The sequence below is a fragment of the Nelusetta ayraudi genome, unplaced genomic scaffold, assembly GCF_046127955.1.
Source record: "Nelusetta ayraudi isolate G7.1 ecotype Tasmania unplaced genomic scaffold, CSIRO-AGI_Nayr_v1 ptg000082l, whole genome shotgun sequence".
In the NCBI taxonomy this organism is placed as follows: domain Eukaryota; kingdom Metazoa; phylum Chordata; class Actinopteri; order Tetraodontiformes; family Monacanthidae; genus Nelusetta; species Nelusetta ayraudi.
This window is the reverse complement of record NW_027466132.1, coordinates 1,170,055-1,191,589: the sequence shown is the minus strand read 5'-3', so window position 1 is coordinate 1,191,589 and position 21,535 is coordinate 1,170,055. Positions and strand designations below refer to the sequence as shown.

The window sequence follows — 21,535 nt, the reverse complement described above, 5'->3', positions numbered from 1 at the left end:
ACTTTCTGAAAAGTGAAGCAAGCAGAAGAAGAATCTGGATTTTTTTTTTTTTTTTTTTTTCCCTTTTTTAACGTCAAGATTTATTGACAGGCCAGAGAAACATTTTGTAGAAAACGCTGATCGATGTTGTCCACAGGACATTTCCTCCAAGGTGACGTTGCTTTCCGCAGTACTTGCGCCCTCTAGTGGTCAGAATCTCTAGTTACTTAAAAAAAGAAAATACAAAGATCAAACCACTTCTAGCGTATATCTCAAAATAATCTCAAGGGTTTTACCTAAGGGAAACAATTTCAACTGGGAATATTTACCCAATTTTTACCCAATTTTCAAGCCTTTAATGTGAACATTTTGTCAAAGTCTGGACTGGATTCAAAAAGGGATTTTTTTTAATTTTTTTTTTTAAATGCACTCAGATTTGCAGAAACTGTGTCAGAACTACTGTGCAATTTGTCCTCAGGGGAAAACATGGCATCCATCATGTGAGGGAATCTCTCTTTATATATAATTATCAATACAAAAATACTTTTCTTTAACACATAACTTTACACATTTGCGTCTTGTCCATGCTGCATCCATTTTCACGTGCCGATGCAGGAGCACGAGTCCACATGTGGATGTGTCCTTACGGGGCGGGGCTACGTCGACGCCTCGGCGGCTGTGCCGGGGCTCTGACCAGGGGCGGGACTGGACGGGCAAGAGGCCTCGGGACTCACGGGAGTCCTGAGAGGAGATTTACGTTTCCCATTCCGCACCGTGAGCTCCTCTTTGGGCTTAAACGTCAGGGGCACGAAACCGTCGGCGTCCGCCACGAGCACGATCCAGAGCGGACCTGGAAGAACGGAAAAGACACGGCGGCCAATTTGTAGCATCGCACACCTGATGAGGTCGTGACCGAGTCCCTGCGCTGCCGTGCCTCTTCGGTGGCAGCGTCAAAACACTTTTCTGGTTAAACGGCAGTAAGCTGCTTTTGTGTAAAACCCACTAATCTGCGCGAGGCCTTTAATCGCCTCTAATTATAGCTCGTGAACAACTAACGGGGGAACAATGCGAGCTAGTGTTATTGTGGCTAGTGCGATAGTACAACCGGTTCGACACAGGTGAGAAAATGCAAAAAAAACCCAAAACCTTGGAGAACTCTGAGCGTACCGTGCATCATTTCCACGATGGTGAGGTTGAAGAGCTCCTGCAGGGCCCGCAGACACAGCTTGCCGTCGCACAGCAGCACCGGCCTGCGCTCGTCAATGAACACGTTCTCCGACAGCTGCTTCTGCACATGACGCACAGGACAAAAATAAAACCTTGAACATCGGGAATAAGATGGAAATAATAAAGCAAGGAACGTCATTTGTCTCAGTTGATGAATCCCATCCTCATTCATGACTAAGGACTTTAAAGATGCTCAGCCTGACTTGTTTTTTTTTGCATTACATTTTAGCAGCTCACACCATGCTGGTCCTGAGTACACATTTTGTTTCATTTGCAAACATGTTAACTACTTGAACCTTGAAACTTGGACTTGATGGTGTTGTATTCAAACCCTACCTGACACGTCACGTTGACAAAAGGCGGCTCCGAGGCGGCGGGGTAGGCGCACGCGGCCTTCTTGCCGTTCTGGGCGAAGTCCTTGATCTCCGTCAGGCACTGCTGGACGTCTGCGAAGCGCGTGAACAGCCTCTCCATGTTGTGCGCCAGCTGCTCCAGCGCCCGCTCCTTGCCCGGCGGGGCGGCCGCCTTGTCCGGCGCCGGCAGCGTCTGCTCCGAGTGGAACTTGTCCGGCAGCTCGCCGGGCCGGGGCGAGCTGGCCCGGCTGGAGTCGCGGCTGGGCTGTCCGGCCACGGCCAGGTTGGCCAGCCGGTTGACGTGGTCCATGTCGAAGTTCTCCACGGTGATGGCGGACGAGGAGGAGCTGGACTGGGCTCGCTCGGAGAAGTCGGTCGAGCTGGCCACGGGGCTGGGCTCGCCGCTGCGCACCTCCTCCACCAGCCGCCGCCTGTTGCCCGGCGACCGCACGACTCCCCCTCCTGGCAGCACCAGGTCCTTAATGCACGCCCGCTCGCCGTCGTCCTTGCACAGGTGCTCAGAGTGCCTCCTAATCCTCGCCGCCAAATTAGAGGCGGACTCGTGGTTGTGAGCGGAGTGGGACGGCACCTGTTCGCCATCGCGTATCAGCTCCTTGGCGAACAGGCGCAGGACGTACTTCTCCGTGTTGGAGGACGGCAGGAAGGCCGGGTCCATCGACTTCTGCCGGCCCACCATCAGCAGCAGCATCTTGTCGTTGAGGAAGCACAGCCCCTTGGGCCTGTCGTTGGCCTGCAGCGAGATCTGCTGGATGTTGGGCATGGCCGAGGACGTGATGCAGTACAGCAGCACCATGTTGCAGGTGTTGGACGCCACCGCCACGGTGGAGGCGCGCGGGTCGAACGCCACCACGTCCGGCACCAGGATGCCGGGGATGCTGACCTTGCGCGTGGTCGTGACCTTCCGCTCGTAGGTGACCAGGATGAGGTGGGAGGCGTCCTGGCCCGAGTCCGTCAGGGTGTCCCGGCGACGCAGGTGGATGAGGGGGCTGGGGTCGGAGCGCCGGTGCCTCGCCAGGATGTGGGTGATGTCGGGGGAGGCGGGGCCGGACATGTAGGCTTTCTCCGAGAGCGAGCGCCTCCTGGCGTCCACGAGGCCGTCGTCGTCCGCCACGACCCCGAGCCCCTCGTGGCCCTGCGGGGAGTCCGGCGGCAGGTCGAAAGTGATGCCGGCGTTCAGCCCGCAGATCTTATCCAGGGGCAGCTCCGTCGCCACGGCCACCTGGGCCTCGCCCGTGGCCTCCAGGGCGCAGATGTAGCCCCCCACGTCAAAGATGGGGCAGAAGGAGCACGCCATCAGGCTCTTCTGGATGTCGTTCCAGATGTAGGAGTGCAGCGCGCTGCCGATGGCCACCACAAGGCGCGTGCCGTCCTTGGTCCAGCACGCGCAGTGGATGAGCCCGCTGACCTTGATGTCGGCTTTGGTCCTGCGGTTGTCCACGCGGACGGAGAAGAGCACGGACGTGTCCTTCTTGGTGAGCACGGCGAGGATATCCAGCTTGGGGTGCCACACGCAGCCCTGGGAGAGCAGGGGGAAGGGCTCGCTCATCTCGCACGTCTGCGTGCACAGCAGCTTGTTCTGCTCCAGCGCGCTGAGCTGCAGCTGCCACACCGTGACGTGCTTCTTGTGCTGAACGGCCAGCAAGGCGGGCGAGTCCGGGCAGCACAGAGGGCCCCAGAAGAGGCCGAAGACGTGCTCGAACTGGCCGATGACGTTGGTGTCGCCGAACTTGACTTCGCCGTTGATGAAGTAGAGAGCGGTGAGGCAGACCTGCTTGCCGTCGGTCCAGGCGATCCCGTGCACCGGGTGGATGGCCTGGTGCAGGGTGTTGAGACCCGTCCTAAGGAGCTTTGCCTTGCCGAGATCCATTTAGGCGAGTGTGAGGAGGCTTGTATGGGGAAAAAACGGGAGAGGACAAACAGGTAAAACAAAGACTCAGGCAGAAAACATTGATCACAGAAGCAAATGTCTCACCTGAATGAGTGCCGCGCATGCAGCAACCAGGGCTACCTATGGAGATTAAGAATAGCAAAAGCCTCTCTTGTGTCTCCTTCCAAGGACATGCCTTAATCCCCTCTGCCTGAGCTGGGACAGTGGTGACGAACATTAATAGCTGGCTTACGCCTCAGTGACCTTAAGAACACCTAAGGTCCAGCTGGGGCCCTGGGCGCGAGGAGAGTCTCACGGCACTCAAACATTTCCTGTGCATCCGTGAAACTTTCATTACCACCTCTGAACATTCCTACGTGACCGATGTGACGAAGAAGAAAACATGGCCCACTTCCCACAGATGGGAAGCTTGGGGTATACAATGCTGAAAATTGAAAGCATTAACAACTGTCCGGAGCAAATAAAGTTACATTTAAAAAAAAAAAAATAGAACGACGATGAGGAACGTAAACATGAAAATACAGCTATTTATGTCTGCAGATAATCGGCTAATACTTTCAATTTATTTACTTGACAATACCTTGATAAGCAAGAAACATGCATAGCTCTTCCCAAATCCGTCACTAGCAGCCAAATTGGTTCTGCCGGCTAAAACGTGCGTCCGATGTTGAACGTTAGGGTTTCACCGACCCGGAAGCAAAACGTCTGATGAGGTGCATTGTGGGACACGTAGTGCTACGTTGAACAACTCGATCTCTCTCTGTATTTTAGTGTCAAACATGTAATAAGTTGTTTTTAAACCCATAAAAAAAAAGTTACAAAAAAAAATCGTCTATGTGAGGACATTGTTATGCGAATATTTATTGTCAAAATGAGCGCATGCCACTCATGGCGCCCTTTTGCCCACGCGACGACGACGTACGCGCCGTGGAGACGCATATCTCGACACCCTCTCTCCGTAGACTGAGTCGTACCGTAGCTATTAAACGGTTGGCCGGAGCTGCTGGTCCGTGAATGGATGCTTTTCTACCGATGTTGCCCGAGCTGCAGCCTTGAAACGGGTCGTGTTTTCTGCCGGTGCGACTGATTTGACATATATATATATATATTTATTTTTTTCCAGACCGTATTTTTGTATTTTTCGGAGCCATGGGCGTTGAAGTCGAGACAATATCTCCCGGTGACGGTAAGAGGGAATTTATCCGCTAATGTGTGTGCGCGCATTCGTGCATGGGTGGTTCGGGATTTCCCCTGGGGTTGCTGCCCAAATTGTTTTTGATACGTTCGTGAATAATACGGGACAGTCGGCTTTATGGCGACCCAGACACCCTCCTGTTGCCGTGCCATTAGCCGTAATACGTCTGTTGTACGGGGTGTGTAAAGGGAGGTTTCTGTTTTTGTTTACCATCCACTGACGCCCGTGTGGCATCTTTATGGCGCTTTCTGCGTATCTCGCCAACTTTACTGCTGCAATACACTCTCGTTACGCCGCAGGATTTACAGGGCAGTATGCGCTACTCTTCCCCCGTTGCTCTCACACACATGCAAAATGAATCAATTCAGATGTCAGCCAGTCGAAGTTTATGTTCAGGACTGGTCTGGTAGACGTGTGCTAAATCGGGAATCGTGATAAAGGATTTGTCCGAGCAGTGCTGGCAACCGACTGGGAGGAAACTTGCACATCCAGCTCAGAATCCTGCCTATTTGTGGAGTATTTTCCAAAGGCACAGGCTAATAAGGTTCAGCTCCATATCCATGTGGTTCTAATTTATCTTTGAGTATGTACTGATATGATTACAGGCATATAGAGAGACCAGTTTTGTACGGTACTTAAGTTATTAGCTACTGTATCATCTCATAAAAATTTGATAACACATGTGTTCTGTCCTTTTCTAACAGGTCGAACATTTCCCAAGAAGGGCCAGACGTGTGTTGTTCATTACATAGGTAATAAGCTCTTTCTTCTTCTTCTACTGTTTTTTTTTTTTTGTTTTGTTTTGTTTTTGTTTTTTTGTTGTTTTTTTTTAAGCTTTTGGGCCTGACCAGAGCCAGACGCATTTCCTGTCTCATAGTCAAGAGAGGAAATCTGTCCCAGTGTGTGTGTGTGTGTGTGTGTGTGTGTGTGTGTGTGTGTGTGTGTGTGTGTGTGTGTGTGTGTGTGTGTCCGCGCGCGCGTGTGTGCGACTGTTGACATTATCTTCAGCGACTCCGCTGTGCATGTTTTGTGAGGCATGTATGCACCTGTGCTTCCCATACAGTTATGAAAAACAGGGCGGGGCAGACGCCACCCTCAGAAAATATGATGGCCCTTTATGTTTAACGTGGCCCATTTAAGAGAGTGTTGAAACTTGCTGCATGCACACAGCAGACACTGTATATTAAAATCTAATCTCAAACTCACTAACTGTCGCCTCGAGCAAAACCAAGCTCTCACAATTGCATTTTTATCTCTTAGGTCCCCATAAAACTGCATTCTGTACAACCTTAACAAAATCAAACACACCAATATCTGCCCCAAAATAATCAGCTCTTCCTCTCCCAATGCCTCAGAATAAAAGAGAACAGTAGCCAAGAGCATTTACCAGCCCCTTAATCCTCACTTGACATTACTGCAGTCCACTCTGTGATACAGATCTCTGTAATGGAGAAGGGCACGCTTTGGGCACAATGTCTGTCTGTCTGTCTGTCTGTCTGTCTGTCTGTCTGCTCGCATCCACACATGCATATCCACAAATAGCAAACAAATGCCTTTTCCCCAAATGCCCCCTGTCACATTGCAAATTTTGAGCGATGCAGTTGAGGAAAAAGAAATGTAGGTTATCGAGTGCCCTGGGGTTTTTCACTCCAGACTGCTGGGTCAGACAGAAGGTAAACAAAGCCAAGTTCACATGCCACCGTCTGTCTGAGCACCACTGGGTATTTACACGTCTACGAAAGGCATTTTGTTGCAAATCTTGATCTGTGTTCATTTAGTAAGCAATTATTTTCCATTGTGTAGTTGGCAGTTCATTTTTGCATGTCTGGGCCGTGTCGTTTTTGTTTGGCTGATGCAATCTGTTATGAATCAGCCCACTGTCTTGTAGCACTTTCATGTGTGCGCCAGTATTTTGTTTAGTTGTGTGGGATCTTTTTTTTTTTTTTAACTGAAGGAAGAAGGAAATTCGTCAACACGAGATAACCATCTCTGGGTAGCTGAACTTCAGTGTGAGGGCACTTTAAGTAACCATCCAGGTTTCCTCTTTGGGCTGGAGCTCCACAGGAGCCAGACAGGGTAGCAATGAATCATGCCATGATTAATGTCTCTCTTGAGAAATAGTAGTTGCCAATTTGGGGTTTTGCATAGGTAGAGTTTCGAATTTAGAGCTAAAAGAGAAGATTGGTAATTGCATCATGTGCTGGTAGACAAAATGAAAATAAGTTATGGCTTCATGTCTGTTTGCTGTTGTAGAAAAAAAAAGAGAAAAGACATAATAAGATGAACATTCTTCTTTGAACAGAGCGGAAGGCTTTCTGAAGTCACAGTCCGACATGGCAAACTGCAAGACGGCTTTCAAACCAGCACCACTATCATCTCTAATGTTGCAGAGAAGAACTGACTGGCTGGATATGTCAGGACGAGTTATCTGGCTTGTTTTCGGTTATCTCTCTCCCTGACCAGTACTAAGACACGACCGATCCAGTTTCCAGGCCCTACATTTGCTGCGAACCTTGACAATAAACAGTCCTCTTTGGGAGCGTTCATGGATATTACATCATGCCTAATTGTGGACGTCATTCCTGACCATGTTTGTGCCTCCAGCCAGAAACGTGCTTGAGTGCGGACTCCCCGGCCTCTCGTGTGGGACACAGAAATAGAGACTGAAACACAGGGGGTTGTATGTCAGCAGGGGCCAAACTTGCCTCCCAGTTAGAATGTTGTGATTGAGTGCGGCGGGAAGTATTTAACCCCGGCGGGTGCAAACAGCTCAGTCAGTGGCCCTGAGAGGCATCAATCATTTCGCGAGTCCCCATAAATTTGTGGCAGATTGCATTCATGAAAAAAATTACTCATTAGCGCTTCATAAATATAATCCATGTCGACATGTACGTTGGTATTTCTACAAATGAAGCCTTTACTTTGATGTCTGGTCCTAAATCTGCATGCAAACAGATTATCACGTAAGTGAAAAGCTAATTCCAGAATGTCGGGGGGGGAAAAAAAACAGTTTTCTTCTGTAGTTGTGTTGTCAGAAATTCCCCCAATGACTTGCGGCACCCACTCCAGTTTGACAAATTAACAAGCCAGATCCAGTTCTTTCCATTCAGTCGAAGTATGTGTTGCTGCTATGAAGAGCAGCAACACATATCGGGATGGTCTCAGACGGATAGTTTTACACCTGTCTCATTTCATCCCCACTTGGGCGGGCGGGGGGGTTGCTGGGCTGGCAGCCATCGTGCAGACCGCCGTGAGACAGGATACAGTAGAGTGAGTAAAAATAGCCCCGCCTCTGTGTGCCACAGCCCAGACCACGGCCGAGTGTACGCTCTTCATTAGGAGAGGGTGTCGGAGCCAGTTTTCAGGAAGGGATGGGATCTGCTTTATTTTTACAAGGACCCCCCCCCCCCAGTCCAGGGAGTGATAACGGAGTGCTGATATCAAGAACAGTCGAGGGTGCCGCGTATTTCCTGCCTGATCCAGACTGACAACCACGCGTGGAACGTTTCGTCAACTCTCAGTGTCGTAAAAAATAAGTTATTAGGCTGTAATGATGTGAAAGTAATTAATAAATTGCTTTCTTGGGCTTTCAGACATTTGTTAAAATCATGTCAGTGTTTAAACAAATAGTAAATTGCTTCATTGTTTCAAAAGAATGCAAACTAAGCCGGTTTAAAATGGATGATCAAGGAGGAATTAAGATCTGTTTAACTTAAGTAGAGTTTATAACATTATGTATCACACTGTGTTGAGGGTTGGTCAGGCTTCTGAAAGCGGGCAGTCCCACGCTGACCCGCCTTTGTCTCTCCCAGGGATCCCAACGCAGGCGAGCAGTGGCCTAGTTCACTTCAAAAATAGTTCGCTAAAGCGGGCCAGATTCTCTCTGATTCCCTTCATCTTTGTCCGTTTTAGAAATTGAAACACAACCAGGATGCAAGAGGCATGTTGTAATTCTTCAGTATTTAAAGCCCCCCCCCTCCTACCCCCCTTTTTAAACTGAGAATTTATTGATCGTTCAAAGGCACGAATTGCTGCAAGGAAACCTTTTTAAAATTTCATTTTACATTGGGCAAATTTACATTTGACAACATTTGACTTTTAATCTAAAAATGCTGCATTTTCAAACCTAAGCTACAGAAGGACAGGGCAACATTAATGATGCATTTAGCTGAGAAATGCTACAACAACCAGAATAATCAAGTATTACATCTCTGTAAACACCAAAACAATTCGCTTTTGTTTGTTTCGGGGTGGGCGGAGCCTTCTTCTGAACAAGTGTTCCTTAACCACAGTCTGATGAATGTTACGTCTTTGTGACAGGAATGCTGCAGAATGGGAAGAAGTTTGACTCCTCCCGAGACCGGAACAAGGCCTTCAGGTTCAGCATCGGACGGGGTGAGGTCATTAAGGGCTGGGAGGAAGGACTAGCACAGGTAAGACGGAGGAAGGGAAGAAGTCTCTTGACACTTGACCCTGAACTACTCACCTTTATATTAACCATATCACAATCAGTTCCATGTGCACTTTAGTAGACAGTTTATAAAGTTTACTTTATTTTTTTAAGTCCTGGAAAGAGTATTTTTTTTACAAATTACAGAAGCTTATATTGTGTCCTTGCATCCTTTTCCAGAGAATTTGTATTGCAAATGCTCTTAAACTCATTAACTGGCAATCAGACAACGAAAAAGAATAAAAACCACAACACCAGGAAAATGACTGTAATGCAGTTCAACTGCAAACGGAGGAAAAAAAAAACAGCATTGAAAATATGCTAATGACTTTCTTCTTCTCTTCTGTGCTGTAGATGAGCCTGGGCCAGAGGGCAAAGCTCACCTGCACACCAGACATGGCATACGGAACAACAGGCCACCCAGGGGTCATCCCTCCAAACGCAACACTTATATTTGACGTGGAACTCCTCAGTATAGAATAATGCATGAGATGAAATGAGTGGCTCAATAGCTCATGGGTCTGCAGTCGCCACAGCTTCGCTCCGCATCGAGAACACACTTGGCCGAAGTCTCCCACTCTCCATGTTTGTCTGATTTCTGCAGTCTTCTTTATTTCAGTATTTAAGCGTATCCACTGTTACTTTTGTTGTCAAAATGGATGCAGCGAGGTTTCTCATACACTCCGGTTCGATTTCTGTTTTTCTCAGTTAAAAGCGGCTAATCTCAGTTTAAATTCAGAAGAGTTTCGTTGTCCCACGGGGCGCTCGTCGGTCATCTGATGAGTTTTTTCACTTTGCAATCGAAAACAAACGATGCCTTATGATATCAACGCCAGAGGGAGGGGCAATGTGTTGGGTACATATGAACCACTGTCTGCATTGACACTTTAATAAATTGTCCTGCTGAATGCTCTGAAGGATATTTGGTATATTGAGTGTATTTTATGTCCCTTATGAAACACTGGCCGCCAGTGTTCTCTATCCAGTTAAGTGGTTCTTAAACAGTTCTGTACAGCGTGCTGGAAAAAAAAAACGAAAAAAAAAAAACAACATTGCTGTTATGACAACGTTTACTGACCAACTCCTCAATAAAAATGGCATGTACAAAGCTGAGACGTCTGTGTCCTGTGATCGATCATGTTCGACATTAACTTCTGCGACAACACTGCTTCCTAGTGGTCATTCTCTGTAGGTTCAGAATGTCGCATCATTGACGATATCGGTTGGGTTTGATGATAGTTATTAAAAATAAAAATAAAAACGGATAAACGCATACAGTTGTTTATTCGAAAGTACAATTTGATTATTAACAACAGTTATTTTTTTGGAAAAAATAGTGCACTGTCGCACATCTAATGAAAATACAATCGCTTGGGGTACTATATTTACTTCCGGTGTAAAAGGTCATAGTTTGTGGGCTGACGGTATCGTGTGATTGGTCGACGTTTGTGTTATGAAATCTCATTGGACGTGTAGACACGCCTGCCGTCGACGTGCTACAGCATAAAGACACAAGGTCAGAATTTTATAATAACCTGTGAAAAAACATACTTTCTGTGTACGTAGTTAATCCCCTCGAAATGCGATTTATTTGCCAATCTTTATACGCATAAACGTTTGAGCCAATTTGTCAACTGTCAATCGCGCAACTTTGGCTGAAGTACACAAACGGCGCTCACTTTGCGACGCAATGCTGTTGTCAACATGAAATTAATGTCGTACCTCTAAACTTTCTGACGACGTTAGTATTTTTCGTGTAGCATAGTCGGGATGCCGTCTTAATAATAATAATTAAAAAAAAAAAAAAAAAACGTTCGCAGCAACGCTAAACTAGCTAGCATGGCGCTGTAGCAATCAAATATAACTTCAGGTATAAAACATATTAACCTGCTAACATTAGCCGCTGGCCACGCAGTGTGGGACATGTCCAGGTCGTTGCCTATTATCCTTGATGTGAATGCCTTCAGAGCTGTGGTGGTTTGCTGTATTCACGCATGTCTCGCAACTGTTACTTATTGTGTGAACGTTGCACAACTGTCCCCCTAACAAAGTGCTAATATGCAACAGGAATTTACCTCACTGCAAAGCTAGCCTTGAATGTTTGTTTTTCTTGAAGAACATAAACACAATGGAAAGAATGGGCACAGTTACATAACGACAGAACAATAACAAACAGTGCCATTAGATATTAGAAAAATTGCACTGTACTTTAGGTTTTAAAAAAAAAAATAGCAGGAAAACAGGGTTTAGTCATTTTATTCCTCCACGTAAAAGTGAAGGAGATTGTGCCATATTATAGTCGTGCTGTCACTAATCAAACTGTCCATGCTCCTTTTTGCCAATCCCCGGCGATGCTTGCACAACTGCAGGATGCTGACTGCACAGAGGGCATGTGCAGCCACGGCTGCCCGGCACCTGCTCAGAGCTTCGGCCTCCTCGGCTGGCACGCACCGCTGCCTGGTCCACACCTCCGTACCGTGCCAGGACAAGGCCGAGCTGCATGCGGAATGGGCCGCCCTGGCCAAGAAGCAGCTGAAGGGCAAGAATCCAGAAGATCTGACCTGGCGCACGCCAGAGGGAATCAACATAAAGCCCGTGTACACCCAAGCAGACTCGGCTGGCAGGACAGACGATTTGCCGGGAGTGTTTCCGTACACCAGGGGCCCCTATCCCACCATGTACACCAACAGGCCCTGGACTATCAGACAGTACGCTGGCTTCAGCACAGTGGAGGAGAGCAACAAGTTCTATAAGGATAACATTAAAGGTATGTATTGTATGTTAGAATGCTCACATGACAGTTTGTATTCCCTCAGTCTGGGCATTAAATTGAAAATCAAAGTAAATTGAAGGCCAAAATCCATTAAGATAGTTTATTGATTAAATGCCTAAGCCGATGTGCATGTTTTTCCATTGATATATTGCATATTCATTGATGTTCTATCATCTTATTTACCAATTTGACACACTCTAATCCTCGCCATCGCTCATGTCAGCCGGCCAGCAGGGTCTCTCCGTGGCCTTTGACCTCCCGACGCACCGCGGCTACGACTCAGACAACCCCCGCGTGCACGGCGACGTGGGCATGGCCGGGGTCGCCATAGACACGGTGGAGGACGTGAAGATGCTCTTCGACGGCATCCCACTGGAGAGGATGTCCGTCTCCATGACGATGAACGGCGCCGTGATCCCCGTGCTGGCCATGTTCATCGTGACCGGGGAGGAGCAGGGCGTGCCCAAAGCCAAGCTGACGGGGACCATTCAGAACGACATCCTGAAGGAGTTCATGGTGCGCAACACTTACATTTTCCCCCCGGAGCCCTCCATGCACGCCATCGCTGACATCTTTGCGTACACGTCCAAGGTAGGTGCTGCGCGACTTGTTAAGCGTCCTCCCCCCTCACGTAGCACCGGGGCTACACCGGACTTCAGGCTGATTTTTTTTTGTTCGTTTCCTTGCCCTCTGTGTCACCAGCACATGCCCAAGTTTAACTCCATATCCATCAGCGGCTACCACCTTCAGGAAGCTGGGGCTGATGCCATCCTCGAAGTGGCTTACACCATTGCTAACGGCCTGGAGTACTGCCGCACTGGCCTCAAAGCGGGCTTGACCATCGATGAATTCGCCCCAAGGTAACTTGACAGCGGAAGTAGCCGTGATGTACCGACAGGAAGCCAGTATAATTGTGTGTGATGCCGCTGATCAACGTTTCAAGGGAAAATCAATAAGAATAGAATAGAATAAAATAGAATAGTTGCAACCAAATTGCAGTTTTGAGCTATATTGCACCCTATTTAAAAAAAGAAAGATCTCATGGAGATATAAAAGTCATAGAGTCAGATAAAATCAATATAGTTAATATAAAGCAATGCTTAAAAGTGATAGTGTGCCAGGCTTGTCCAAGGTTTCTTATAAAGTGTCCATTTATGAGGTGCTGAGAGGCCAGAGGTGGTCTGAGCTGGACTGCTCTTTGGCGCAGTTGATGGTGTGCGGGTGTGTGTGTGTGTGGGAGGGGGGGCGTTATAAAGTAATAAGTTGCTGTTATGCTGTTGAGCTCCACTTTATAATTGTTTGTATAGGCGGACAAGCGATTAGTTAGCGCTGCCGCTGTGCCGCTAGGAGGTCAAGGGTTCAGTCGGTTCTGAATGTTTTCTACTGTGTCTGCGTGGGTCCTTTCCAAGTACTCCAGCTTCCACCCACAGCCTAGAGATATGCGCATGTGGCTAATTGGCGACCGTCCGTAGGTGTGAACACAAGTGCGGATAGTTATTTGTCCTCGCCGCGTAGCCCTGCCTCCACTCTAGAACAGCTGGATTGGCTGTCTGACCCTGAGTGCAGGAGAGGAGCTGATACAATACAGATTGTTTTTTATTTTTTGCATTGTGCGGATGCATCTATAATGTATTTAATTTTTTTTTTTTTTTTAGTTTTTTTTTGACCCACGCTACAGGCACGATTTAAAACATTTACTGCTAGCAGTACTTGAGAACCCAATCTATCCGAATCAGGATTAAAGTGTCACCTGACAGGGTGACGGCAGGAGAAACCAGGGAGCTGTCGCTTAATTACAGTTTACTCTTCCTTCCCACTCCCAGTTAGCAGCTGAGCTTTGGTTAGCAATGTCAACCTTTGCCGCGGCGCCGCATTGCGTGAGGCGCCTCAGAATGCGGGACACACTGTGTGTGTGTGTGTGTGTGTGTGTGTGTGTGTGTGTGTGTGTGTGTGTGTGTGTGTGTGTGTGTGTGTGTGTGTGTGTGTGTGTGTGTGTGTGTGTGTTTGACCAAGGAACATGATGTTTGACTGGCTTAGCTGTACTTTGCTGTTGAATTAACTCCTCCTGATCATTGGGTGGTCTGCCGCATGAGACAGAGCGACAGCATAAATGATCTGCCAGTTAAATTTAGGGTATCAAAGGCTGTTTGCCAAACTACGTACAGCTCCTGCTGCGTCCTTTTAAATCCACAGTGACGCCACTGAGCCAACTTTGCATATACTCTCACACAAACTTTCAATGGTTGGTGTTAAGTGACGCTCTGTTGAAACGTTCTTATGTTCTGGCTGAGGTTGTTCAGTTTGTCATTTTTTTCCTGTGTTTTTTTTTTTTCTTTTTTCCCGTCAGGTTGTCCTTTTTCTGGGGTATCGGAATGAACTTCTACATGGAGATTGCCAAGCTAAGGGCGGCCAGGAGATTGTGGGCCACCCTCATCAAGGAGAATTTCCAGCCTAAGAATCCCAAGTCGCTCCTCCTGCGCACTCACTGCCAGACTTCAGGCTGGTCTCTCACCGAGCAGGTAAGCAGTCGCTTCCTCTCTGAAGCATCAGAATTAGAAAAAACCGAACCCATAGCGATGGAGACTTTGCCCCTCAGGATCCCTACAACAACGTGGTCCGGACCGTGATTGAGGGCATGGCGGCCGTGTTTGGCGGGACGCAGTCACTCCACACCAACTCCTTCGACGAGGCCCTGGGCTTGCCCACGGTGAAGAGCGCCCGCATTGCCAGGAACACCCAGATCATCATCCAAGAGGAGTCTGGCATCCCGAAAGTGGCCGACCCCTGGGGCGGCTCCCACATGATGGAGGCTCTCACGGATGACGTCTACAACATGGCCTTAAAGGTTGTGAAACAGACTTGACCTAAAATCTGAAACAGCGACACAGTCTCAAAGATGCTGCGATTTATGAGTGACGGCTGACGTCCAAATTCAATTCAATTCGATTCAATTCAATTATGCTTTATTAATCCCTTGGGAGGGTAATTGGCTTTCGAGACACAACACAACACCACAGAAAAGTATAAAGTGCAGTCAGTTATAAAAGAGTATAAAAATAGAATCTTAAAAATGAGAATATTTTATTTGTAATTAAGGACGGACGGAGAACCGTTAATGATCCTTCAGCAGCTTCACCTACAGAAACGACTTTTACCTCCTCTAGATAGTCAAGTCTGACTTCTTCTTCTTCTTCTTCTTCTTCTTCTTCCTCTTCTTCTTCTTCTCCTCCTCCTCCTAGTTCATCAGAGACATCGAGGAGATGGGAGGCATGGCCAGAGCGGTGGCTGAGGGCATCCCCAAACTGCGCATTGAAGAATGTGCCGCACGCAGACAGGCTCGCATCGACTCGGGTAGAGTGCCAGGCCTGCACCCGGACTCATACTACGCCGCCCCCCCACTCCACCCCGACTGCCCTAATTTCACCTCAAATAATATCCACTTCTCCCATATGAACATCGTCCTTGAGGGCAAATAATTTTTCATTAGGGGATTATAGGAATAAATTAGAATGGAAATGAGCTTGATAAAGTTGTCATCCATAGGGCTCGAAATTCTGAATTTCATTGGATTAGAACTAAGGAGCCGAGACCGTCCCCACAACCCCACCCCTCACCCCTGTGTTCCATATGTGTCATCAGGTTTGAGTTGGAACAGAGTCTCGGTGTGACGCTTTGAATATGGAAGTGCAGATTCTTTCTGGCCAATATGCCTTTTTTTTTTTTCTTCATCTGCCGCGGCGCACAGCTTAAATCGCACAGCTCCTGGAGGCGCTGTTACTGCGAGGCTTTTTCCCAGAACGCTTTGATGTGTGTACTAATTATTTCTCGACGACCCGCCGCCTCAGCTTAGCAGCATGGCTCTGCTGCCGGCGCTTATATGTAGAAAAAAATCCAATAACCCCACCCACTACCATCACCCGTCACTCAGACAGGTTGCGTAAATTAATGTCCCACCTGGTATCCAAAGCAGACAAAGTGTGTGCTCATAAGGCCCTGATGAGCCACCGTCGTTCTCCCCTCAGGGTCAGAGGTCATTGTCGGCGTGAACAAGTACCGTCTGGAGAAGGAGGAGAGCGTGGAGGTGCTGGCCATCGACAACACCGTCGTTCGGGAGAAGCAGATTGAAAAGCTGAAGAAGGTCTGTGTCGTTTTTGTTTTTTTTGTTTTTCTTCTGACAGAGCAGATTATGATTATGACATGAGTTATATAGGCACCGGCTTGTAAAATACATCATTATTCCTAAATGGGTTTTTTTTTATGCACAATCTGCTTTTTACCAATGCTTCCTGATAATTCCAAATATTTAAAATTAATAAAAAATTTGCACCTCCATCCTCCTCAAAGTGGGGTCTGGCAGGACAAGGTTTGACGAGAATTACGGCCGATGCGCTTCACACCATTCAATGGAAACACCTGCAAATTGCAATTGTACTTTGCCAAAATTGAACATTTTTAGAATTGTTGCTTTTATTTTGCGAAAAACTTTAATGGAGACGCAGCTATAGTCGCTCTGTGTTAACGGGGGTTGGGTGGCCGTGTCTTTCCCACCGTGTCGCAGGTGAGGCAGAGCCGAGACGCCGAGGCGGCCAAGAAGTGCCTGGCTGCCATTGAGGAGTGCGCACGGACCAGGGAGGGCAACCTGCTGGGCCTGGCCGTGGAGGCGGCGCGAGCCAGGTGGGCGACTCCCCAACTTCACTGTGTCTGTGACCGACACAAACACTGAACATCCACATGCTGTCGACTCACAACTTCCCTCCAGTGGCCCCTGATGTGACAATATTTTAGATAGTGCAGTGTCGTTGAAGCATGAATGTCTGAGTCAGTCAGTCACCTGTGCTGCCATTCAAGTGCAAATCATCAACTTGCAGGCGGCCTGCATAGCAATGAACATCTGCAGAATGCAGATGTTCATTGCTTGCCTCAGCAATCTGCTGCAAGTGAGTTACTTGCCATTCTTCAGCGCCATGTTATTAAAGAAAAGATTGACGGCAGCCCTTAGAGTCTCCCATAGTAATCCCACAATCTCCCACAATCAGTAGCACACATCATGTGAGCAGCCGGGCAGCTCGCACCAGCGCTCAGTGAAAAATACCACTGCAGCCGTTTCAGCCTCAGCGGCGGTGATCGACCCTCGCCACGCTGCTTTTCTTTCTTTCTCCTTTCAGCCTCCTTTGCCGGTTAAAGTAGAAGAGCTGTGTGACCGCTGTTCTCTCTTTCAGATGCTCGGTGGGCGAAATCACAGACGCCATGAAGAGCGTGTTTGGCGAGCACAAGGCCAGCACCAGGATGGTGAGCGGCGCCTACCGCAGCGAGTTCGGACAGCACGAGGAGATCGACGCGGCCCACAACAGGTAGGACATTTGAAATGAAAATCTAAAAAAAAAATCCCTCATCAGCACCGAACAACAAGTCAACCTTTTATTCTCTTCATTCTAATGAGTTCTGTTGCCTTTCTTAAATGACAGAATTGCGGATTTCAAGACGCACGAGGGCAGGAACCCGCGACTGCTGGTGGCCAAGATGGGACAAGATGGTCACGACAGAGGCGCCAAGGTCATCGCCACTGGTTTCGCTGACCTGGGCTTCGATGTGGACATTGGACCTCTGTTCCAGGTCAGTTTCAGGGCCCTGCAAATTACACAGGGATGCATTGTTAGTACAGTCCGACTTTATTGGCGATGCCAAATTAGTTTGGGCATACAAAGAGAATATCATCTAATCCTGGAACACCACTACTTCTACTAGTTTTGTTATTTTAAAAAATCAAGTTGAACCCAAACCAATAAGATTACATTTTGTAGCCTACACAATTGTAGACATTTTGTTTGTTTTGAGCTCATGCTGTCACGTAAATGATCTGATACCAGACATCTTAATCGTGGTTTACTGGACTGGACTCAGCAAGCTGGAGCGAAGCCTCTAATCTCTCTTCCAATTGCAAATTACTGTCAGAAATCTCAAAGAAAGGTTGTGTTGTTTGTTTTCAAACCATTCCCATCACTTTCTGTTTAATTTGGTTTGGTTTACCCAAATAAATAAAAGAAAGATTTGTTTTTTCCGCCATGTGGTCTTAAGATACAAGCTTCTCTCTTGATCAGTTGATCAGTATGCCTGAAGGCCTCCATGCATAAAACCCTTTAATTTCACAATATGACATGGCTCAGCCGACTGGTATCCGCTAATGGAAACAGCAATAGCGTTTCTCAGAACAGGACCTTGGAATCTGTCATTTAAAAGCAGGGTGTAAGAAAGAAAAAGACCTTCACAGTTTCCTTGAATGCTGTAGCTGTGAATGTTTTTATTCATGAGAAGATATAATTGGCCACCTTTGTACTGGTCTTCTCGTGTTAAAGCCATGCGTTTGGGGAAAATCTAAAGAGCAGGACCATAGAGTTTCATTTTGAAATAGCTTCCCAGGCAGAGGGATATAATATCATGTTGTAATGAGTAAAATTAGTTTTTCTTTTGTCGTATTTAGACCTTGAGTCTTTTTGTGTCAAAGCTGTTTTTTCACACGCGCTGTATAAAACATCTTCAGCTGTGAAAGCAGCTTATAATAATATGAAAACGAGCCTTCAGACTGCCGCGATGAGGCCTTTTCAATCTTCTTCTTCACCCCTCTCCCTGTGTCTTATTTCCGCTGCGGCAGACTCCGCTGGAGGTGGCCCAGCAGGCGGTGGACGCCGACGTCCACTGCGTCGGGGTCAGCACGCTGGCGGCGGGACACAAGACGCTGGTCCCGGAGCTGGTGAAGGAATTACGGAAGCTCAACAGGCCAGATATCCTGGTGATCTGCGGAGGCGTCATCCCGCCACAGGTGCGAAATTCATTTTTCACTAAAAATAAATGAGCCCCAGCAATCCCCAGCATGCCAAGCGGGTCCTGATATTGGCTGACAATGACTAATAGTCGGTAGTTATTGGGGAGTAAATGAATGAAAACTAATTGACATAATTGCTTTTTTTCAAGTCAAGTTGATGGAACTGCCTATTAAAGGCAGTAGTTGACTTGCTGCTTTCTGTGTAATGGGTTTCTATGATGACATCATAACCTCCTGAAAGCCACTGCACAACAGCTTCACCTGTGTTTCACTGCCCTTGCTGTGTGTGTGGGAGGGGGTAGGCCGATTTTTTTCCCCAGTGGCCACTCGGGACACTGCAGCAAAAAAAAAATCCCATGGGCCTGAAAAGCATTTTTCCCATAGATCACAACATAAAAATAAAGGCCTTTAAACCAGCTGACAGGACGACTGTGACCTGAAACACGATTCATAGCAAATTTTCCTGTTGTAGATTTTTTTCAGTTACGGTCGTTTAGTCATTTAAAAAAAAAAAAAAAAAGAAACTAGTCGAAAGTTTTTGACTTCCGCATTAATGGGCCCGTAGAGCGTGCACAGTAGTGTCACTTCCCATCACGCCTCGCATGATCTATTTGGCCAATCAGAACGATTCTGGAGAAGGTCACTTACAGACACGTCAGGATGTACGACGTTGTGACGTCACGCTGGGAATAAACTCTTCTCTGGTGATTTTCTGGCCTTTATAATTTTTTTTTAAACGACTAAAAGACCATAACTGGAAAATCTACAATAGGAAGATTCGCTATGAATCACGTTTCAGGTCACAGCCGTCCTGTCAGCGGTTATAAAACGTTTAGTTTTGCATTGCGGCCTGTGGGAAAAATGCTTTTTGGGCTCATGGGATTTTTTTTTGCTGCAGTACCTCAAGTGGCCACTGGGAAAATCGGCACGCTTATGATACATCCATGGCGTGTTTGCGCTGGCTGCAAGCTCCTCAACTTAAGAGCTCCGATTGTGCATATTTAACACAAACATCAACGTGCGTTGCTGTGATTAAAGTCTGGCTGTCTCATTTCCTGCCATGCTGTTCATATCACTGTTAATTGTCCGCAAAACCTTTTATCATCCTTTGCCCTCGCCGGGGTTTTTCCTCAGCTGCGCCGTGATTAAACCTAATTAAGCTAATGATAAATGCTGTAATCACTCGTCTCCGTGTAAACACCCTCTCACTCTCACTCTCTATCTCTCTCTATCTGTCTCTGTCCTGCAGGATTACGAGTTCTTGTACCAGAGCGGCGTGTGCGCCGTGTTTGGGCCAGGAACCAGGATCCCGCAGGCTGCTATGGAGGTCATAGACAACATCGAGAAGAACCTTGAAAATATTCGTCAGGCCATGTAGTTTAAAAACAAAAACAAAAACAAAAACAAAAAATGAAAGGAAATTTGAAAGACTTCTCTGCCTTCTTGTGTGCTGTCCACTTTGTAGCCGTTTGTACAGAATCTGCTTGGCGTGTTTGCAGATGTCCCGTGTCAGAGCCAGTGGTGTTCTGAGGTCACATGATTAAAGCCTGTTTAAAGGTGTCTCAAGTCCTGTGGTTCATTGCAGTTGCAGTTGGAGGTTGAAAAATACACCCAATTGAAAAAAATATCAATCTATAGCATTATACTAATGTATATTGCTGGAAATATTGTCCGGTTTGCATGAGGTGATACCATGGCTCATGTATAATATAACACAGTACTTTGCTCCGTCAAACACACAATCCTGTTAATTGCTTTACATGCTTTACACTGACAGTGCTGGCGATCCAAAGCCTTCGTCTGCACTTTCCTCCACACTGCTATGTTCACCAATGAACGGCAGTGGCTGTCGCGCTTCGCTTCGCTTTTAAAACCCCAAGGTCACGTCAATGGTGTGGACCGAAGAAGCCGAAAATCGAACGGCCGATCCTTGATCCTCCAGTTTGCATATGAGCAGCGCCCAGAGCCACTGTGTAACGCATGTTTTTACCATTTGCTGGGCTCTCAGTATCCGTGTGTGCAAAGGACCTCGTATAGGGGGATGAGATCCATAAGACATGCTGAGCCGCTCCTCGGGTGGGTCTGGTTCCGGGCTCATAAGCACCTTGCATCGATCCGTAACCTCCACCAGTGCAGTGATGCGTGTCACTGAAGGCCTGATATGTTGTCAATGGTTTAACTGACAGTGTTTAAAATCTCGTTGTCATGACGAATTGGGGAAAGAAATTCCCCTGGTCAATGTTCGAGGCGAAGGAGGTTGGACTGCAGGTTGATTGCATTTTGGTCGCATTGAATAAACACAGATCATCACCCTCGCCATGGCTGTTGTTGGTATTTAATTATTCCATCTTATTAGGAAGGAGGGGCTACATTTCTCTTAGCCATGTCACCTGCCTTTTTAAATTAATTCACCTTTTCCCTGATAGGGTTTGGTTTTTGTCCACTTTCCTGACTGTGACGGGGCACACTCACTCCCAGCGTGTGGCGCACCGGATAAAACACATGTACACCCACACACACACACACACGCCACACTAGTTTTCCTCAGCTTGTTTTGTATTTCTAAATAATGCTAAAGATTCTTTTCTTCTGTTCACAGTTTGGCAGTGAGACCTAGGTTGCACACTTGGTCCCTGTAATGCTGTAAGCCCCACGCACATACATTTACTTGCATGCAATGCCCACTTCCGCAGGTGTCACCCATCAAACAGATGCAAAGGATTCCCCAGCATTATATGCAGTCCCTGGGCGGGGCCTGTTTCTCATGTGATCGGGTTTTTGGGGGTTTTGAGCAATTGTTTTGTTTCCATGTTTACATAAGACCATTGT

General features: G+C 47.3%; 3 protein-coding genes across 7 annotated transcripts; 2 read left to right on the top strand and 1 right to left on the bottom strand.

Annotated features, from left to right (window-relative positions):
- Positions 1–60: 60 nt before the first annotated feature.
- Positions 61–4,154, bottom strand: wdcp (WD repeat and coiled coil containing). Of its 4 annotated transcripts, none has more exons than XM_076044576.1 (5): positions 4,049–4,153; positions 3,553–3,779; positions 1,543–3,466; positions 1,147–1,267; positions 61–829 (listed from the first exon to the last, which is right to left on the bottom strand). In XM_076044576.1, exons 3-5 carry the CDS (start codon positions 3,445–3,447, stop codon positions 636–638), a joined length of 2,220 nt encoding a protein of 739 aa, XP_075900691.1. In that variant the 5' UTR covers positions 3,448–3,466; positions 3,553–3,779; positions 4,049–4,153; the 3' UTR covers positions 61–635. The 4 variants fall into 4 exon arrangements, with proteins under 4 accessions (XP_075900691.1, XP_075900692.1, XP_075900693.1 ...); XM_076044577.1 differs by having other exon boundaries at positions 3,553–3,663; positions 4,049–4,142; XM_076044578.1 differs by lacking the exon at positions 3,553–3,779 and having other exon boundaries at positions 4,049–4,154.
- Positions 4,155–4,260: 106 nt separating this feature from the next.
- Positions 4,261–10,226, top strand: fkbp1b (FKBP prolyl isomerase 1B). The gene is made up of 4 exons (XM_076044581.1): positions 4,261–4,654; positions 5,368–5,415; positions 8,984–9,096; positions 9,468–10,226. The coding sequence occupies exons 1-4, from the start codon at positions 4,618–4,620 to the stop codon at positions 9,594–9,596; spliced, it is 327 nt and encodes a 108-aa protein (XP_075900696.1). The 5' UTR covers positions 4,261–4,617; the 3' UTR covers positions 9,597–10,226.
- A 313-nt stretch (positions 10,227–10,539) lies between these two features.
- On the top strand, positions 10,540–20,266 carry mmut (methylmalonyl CoA mutase). Of its 2 annotated transcripts, none has more exons than XM_076044622.1 (13): positions 10,540–10,629; positions 11,483–11,880; positions 12,110–12,477; positions 12,589–12,746; positions 14,234–14,405; positions 14,483–14,731; positions 15,126–15,237; positions 15,909–16,024; positions 16,445–16,560; positions 17,106–17,237; positions 17,352–17,499; positions 18,536–18,703; positions 19,956–20,266. In XM_076044622.1, exons 2-13 carry the CDS (start codon positions 11,484–11,486, stop codon positions 20,082–20,084), a joined length of 2,265 nt encoding a protein of 754 aa, XP_075900737.1. In that variant the 5' UTR covers positions 10,540–10,629; position 11,483; the 3' UTR covers positions 20,085–20,266. The 2 variants fall into 2 exon arrangements, with proteins under 2 accessions (XP_075900737.1, XP_075900736.1); XM_076044621.1 differs by lacking the exon at positions 10,540–10,629 and adding an exon at positions 11,022–11,044.
- The last annotated feature ends 1,269 nt before the right edge of the window (positions 20,267–21,535 follow it).

Bases quoted from the DNA above. Each gene is read 5' to 3' on its own strand.
- wdcp (XM_076044578.1), bottom strand. From the start codon at position 3,447: ATGGATCTCGGCAAGGCAAAGCTCCTTAGGACGGGTCTCAACACCCTG. The intron at 1,268-1,542 runs GTAGGGTTTGAA...CGTCATGTGCAG, and splicing joins TTGTCAACGTGACGTGTCAG to AAGCAGCTGTCGGAGAACGT. The intron at 830-1,146 runs GTACGCTCAGAG...CCGTTCTTCCAG, and splicing joins CATCGTGGAAATGATGCACG to GTCCGCTCTGGATCGTGCTC.
- fkbp1b (XM_076044581.1), top strand. From the start codon at position 4,618: ATGGGCGTTGAAGTCGAGACAATATCTCCCGGTGACG. The intron at 4,655-5,367 runs GTAAGAGGGAAT...CTTTTCTAACAG, and splicing joins GACAATATCTCCCGGTGACG to GTCGAACATTTCCCAAGAAG. The intron at 9,097-9,467 runs GTAAGACGGAGG...TCTGTGCTGTAG, and splicing joins GGGAGGAAGGACTAGCACAG to ATGAGCCTGGGCCAGAGGGC.
- mmut (XM_076044621.1), top strand. The intron at 14,732-15,125 runs GTTGTGAAACAG...TCCTCCTCCTAG, and splicing joins TCTACAACATGGCCTTAAAG to TTCATCAGAGACATCGAGGA. The intron at 15,238-15,908 runs GTAGAGTGCCAG...TTCTCCCCTCAG, and splicing joins ACAGGCTCGCATCGACTCGG to GGTCAGAGGTCATTGTCGGC.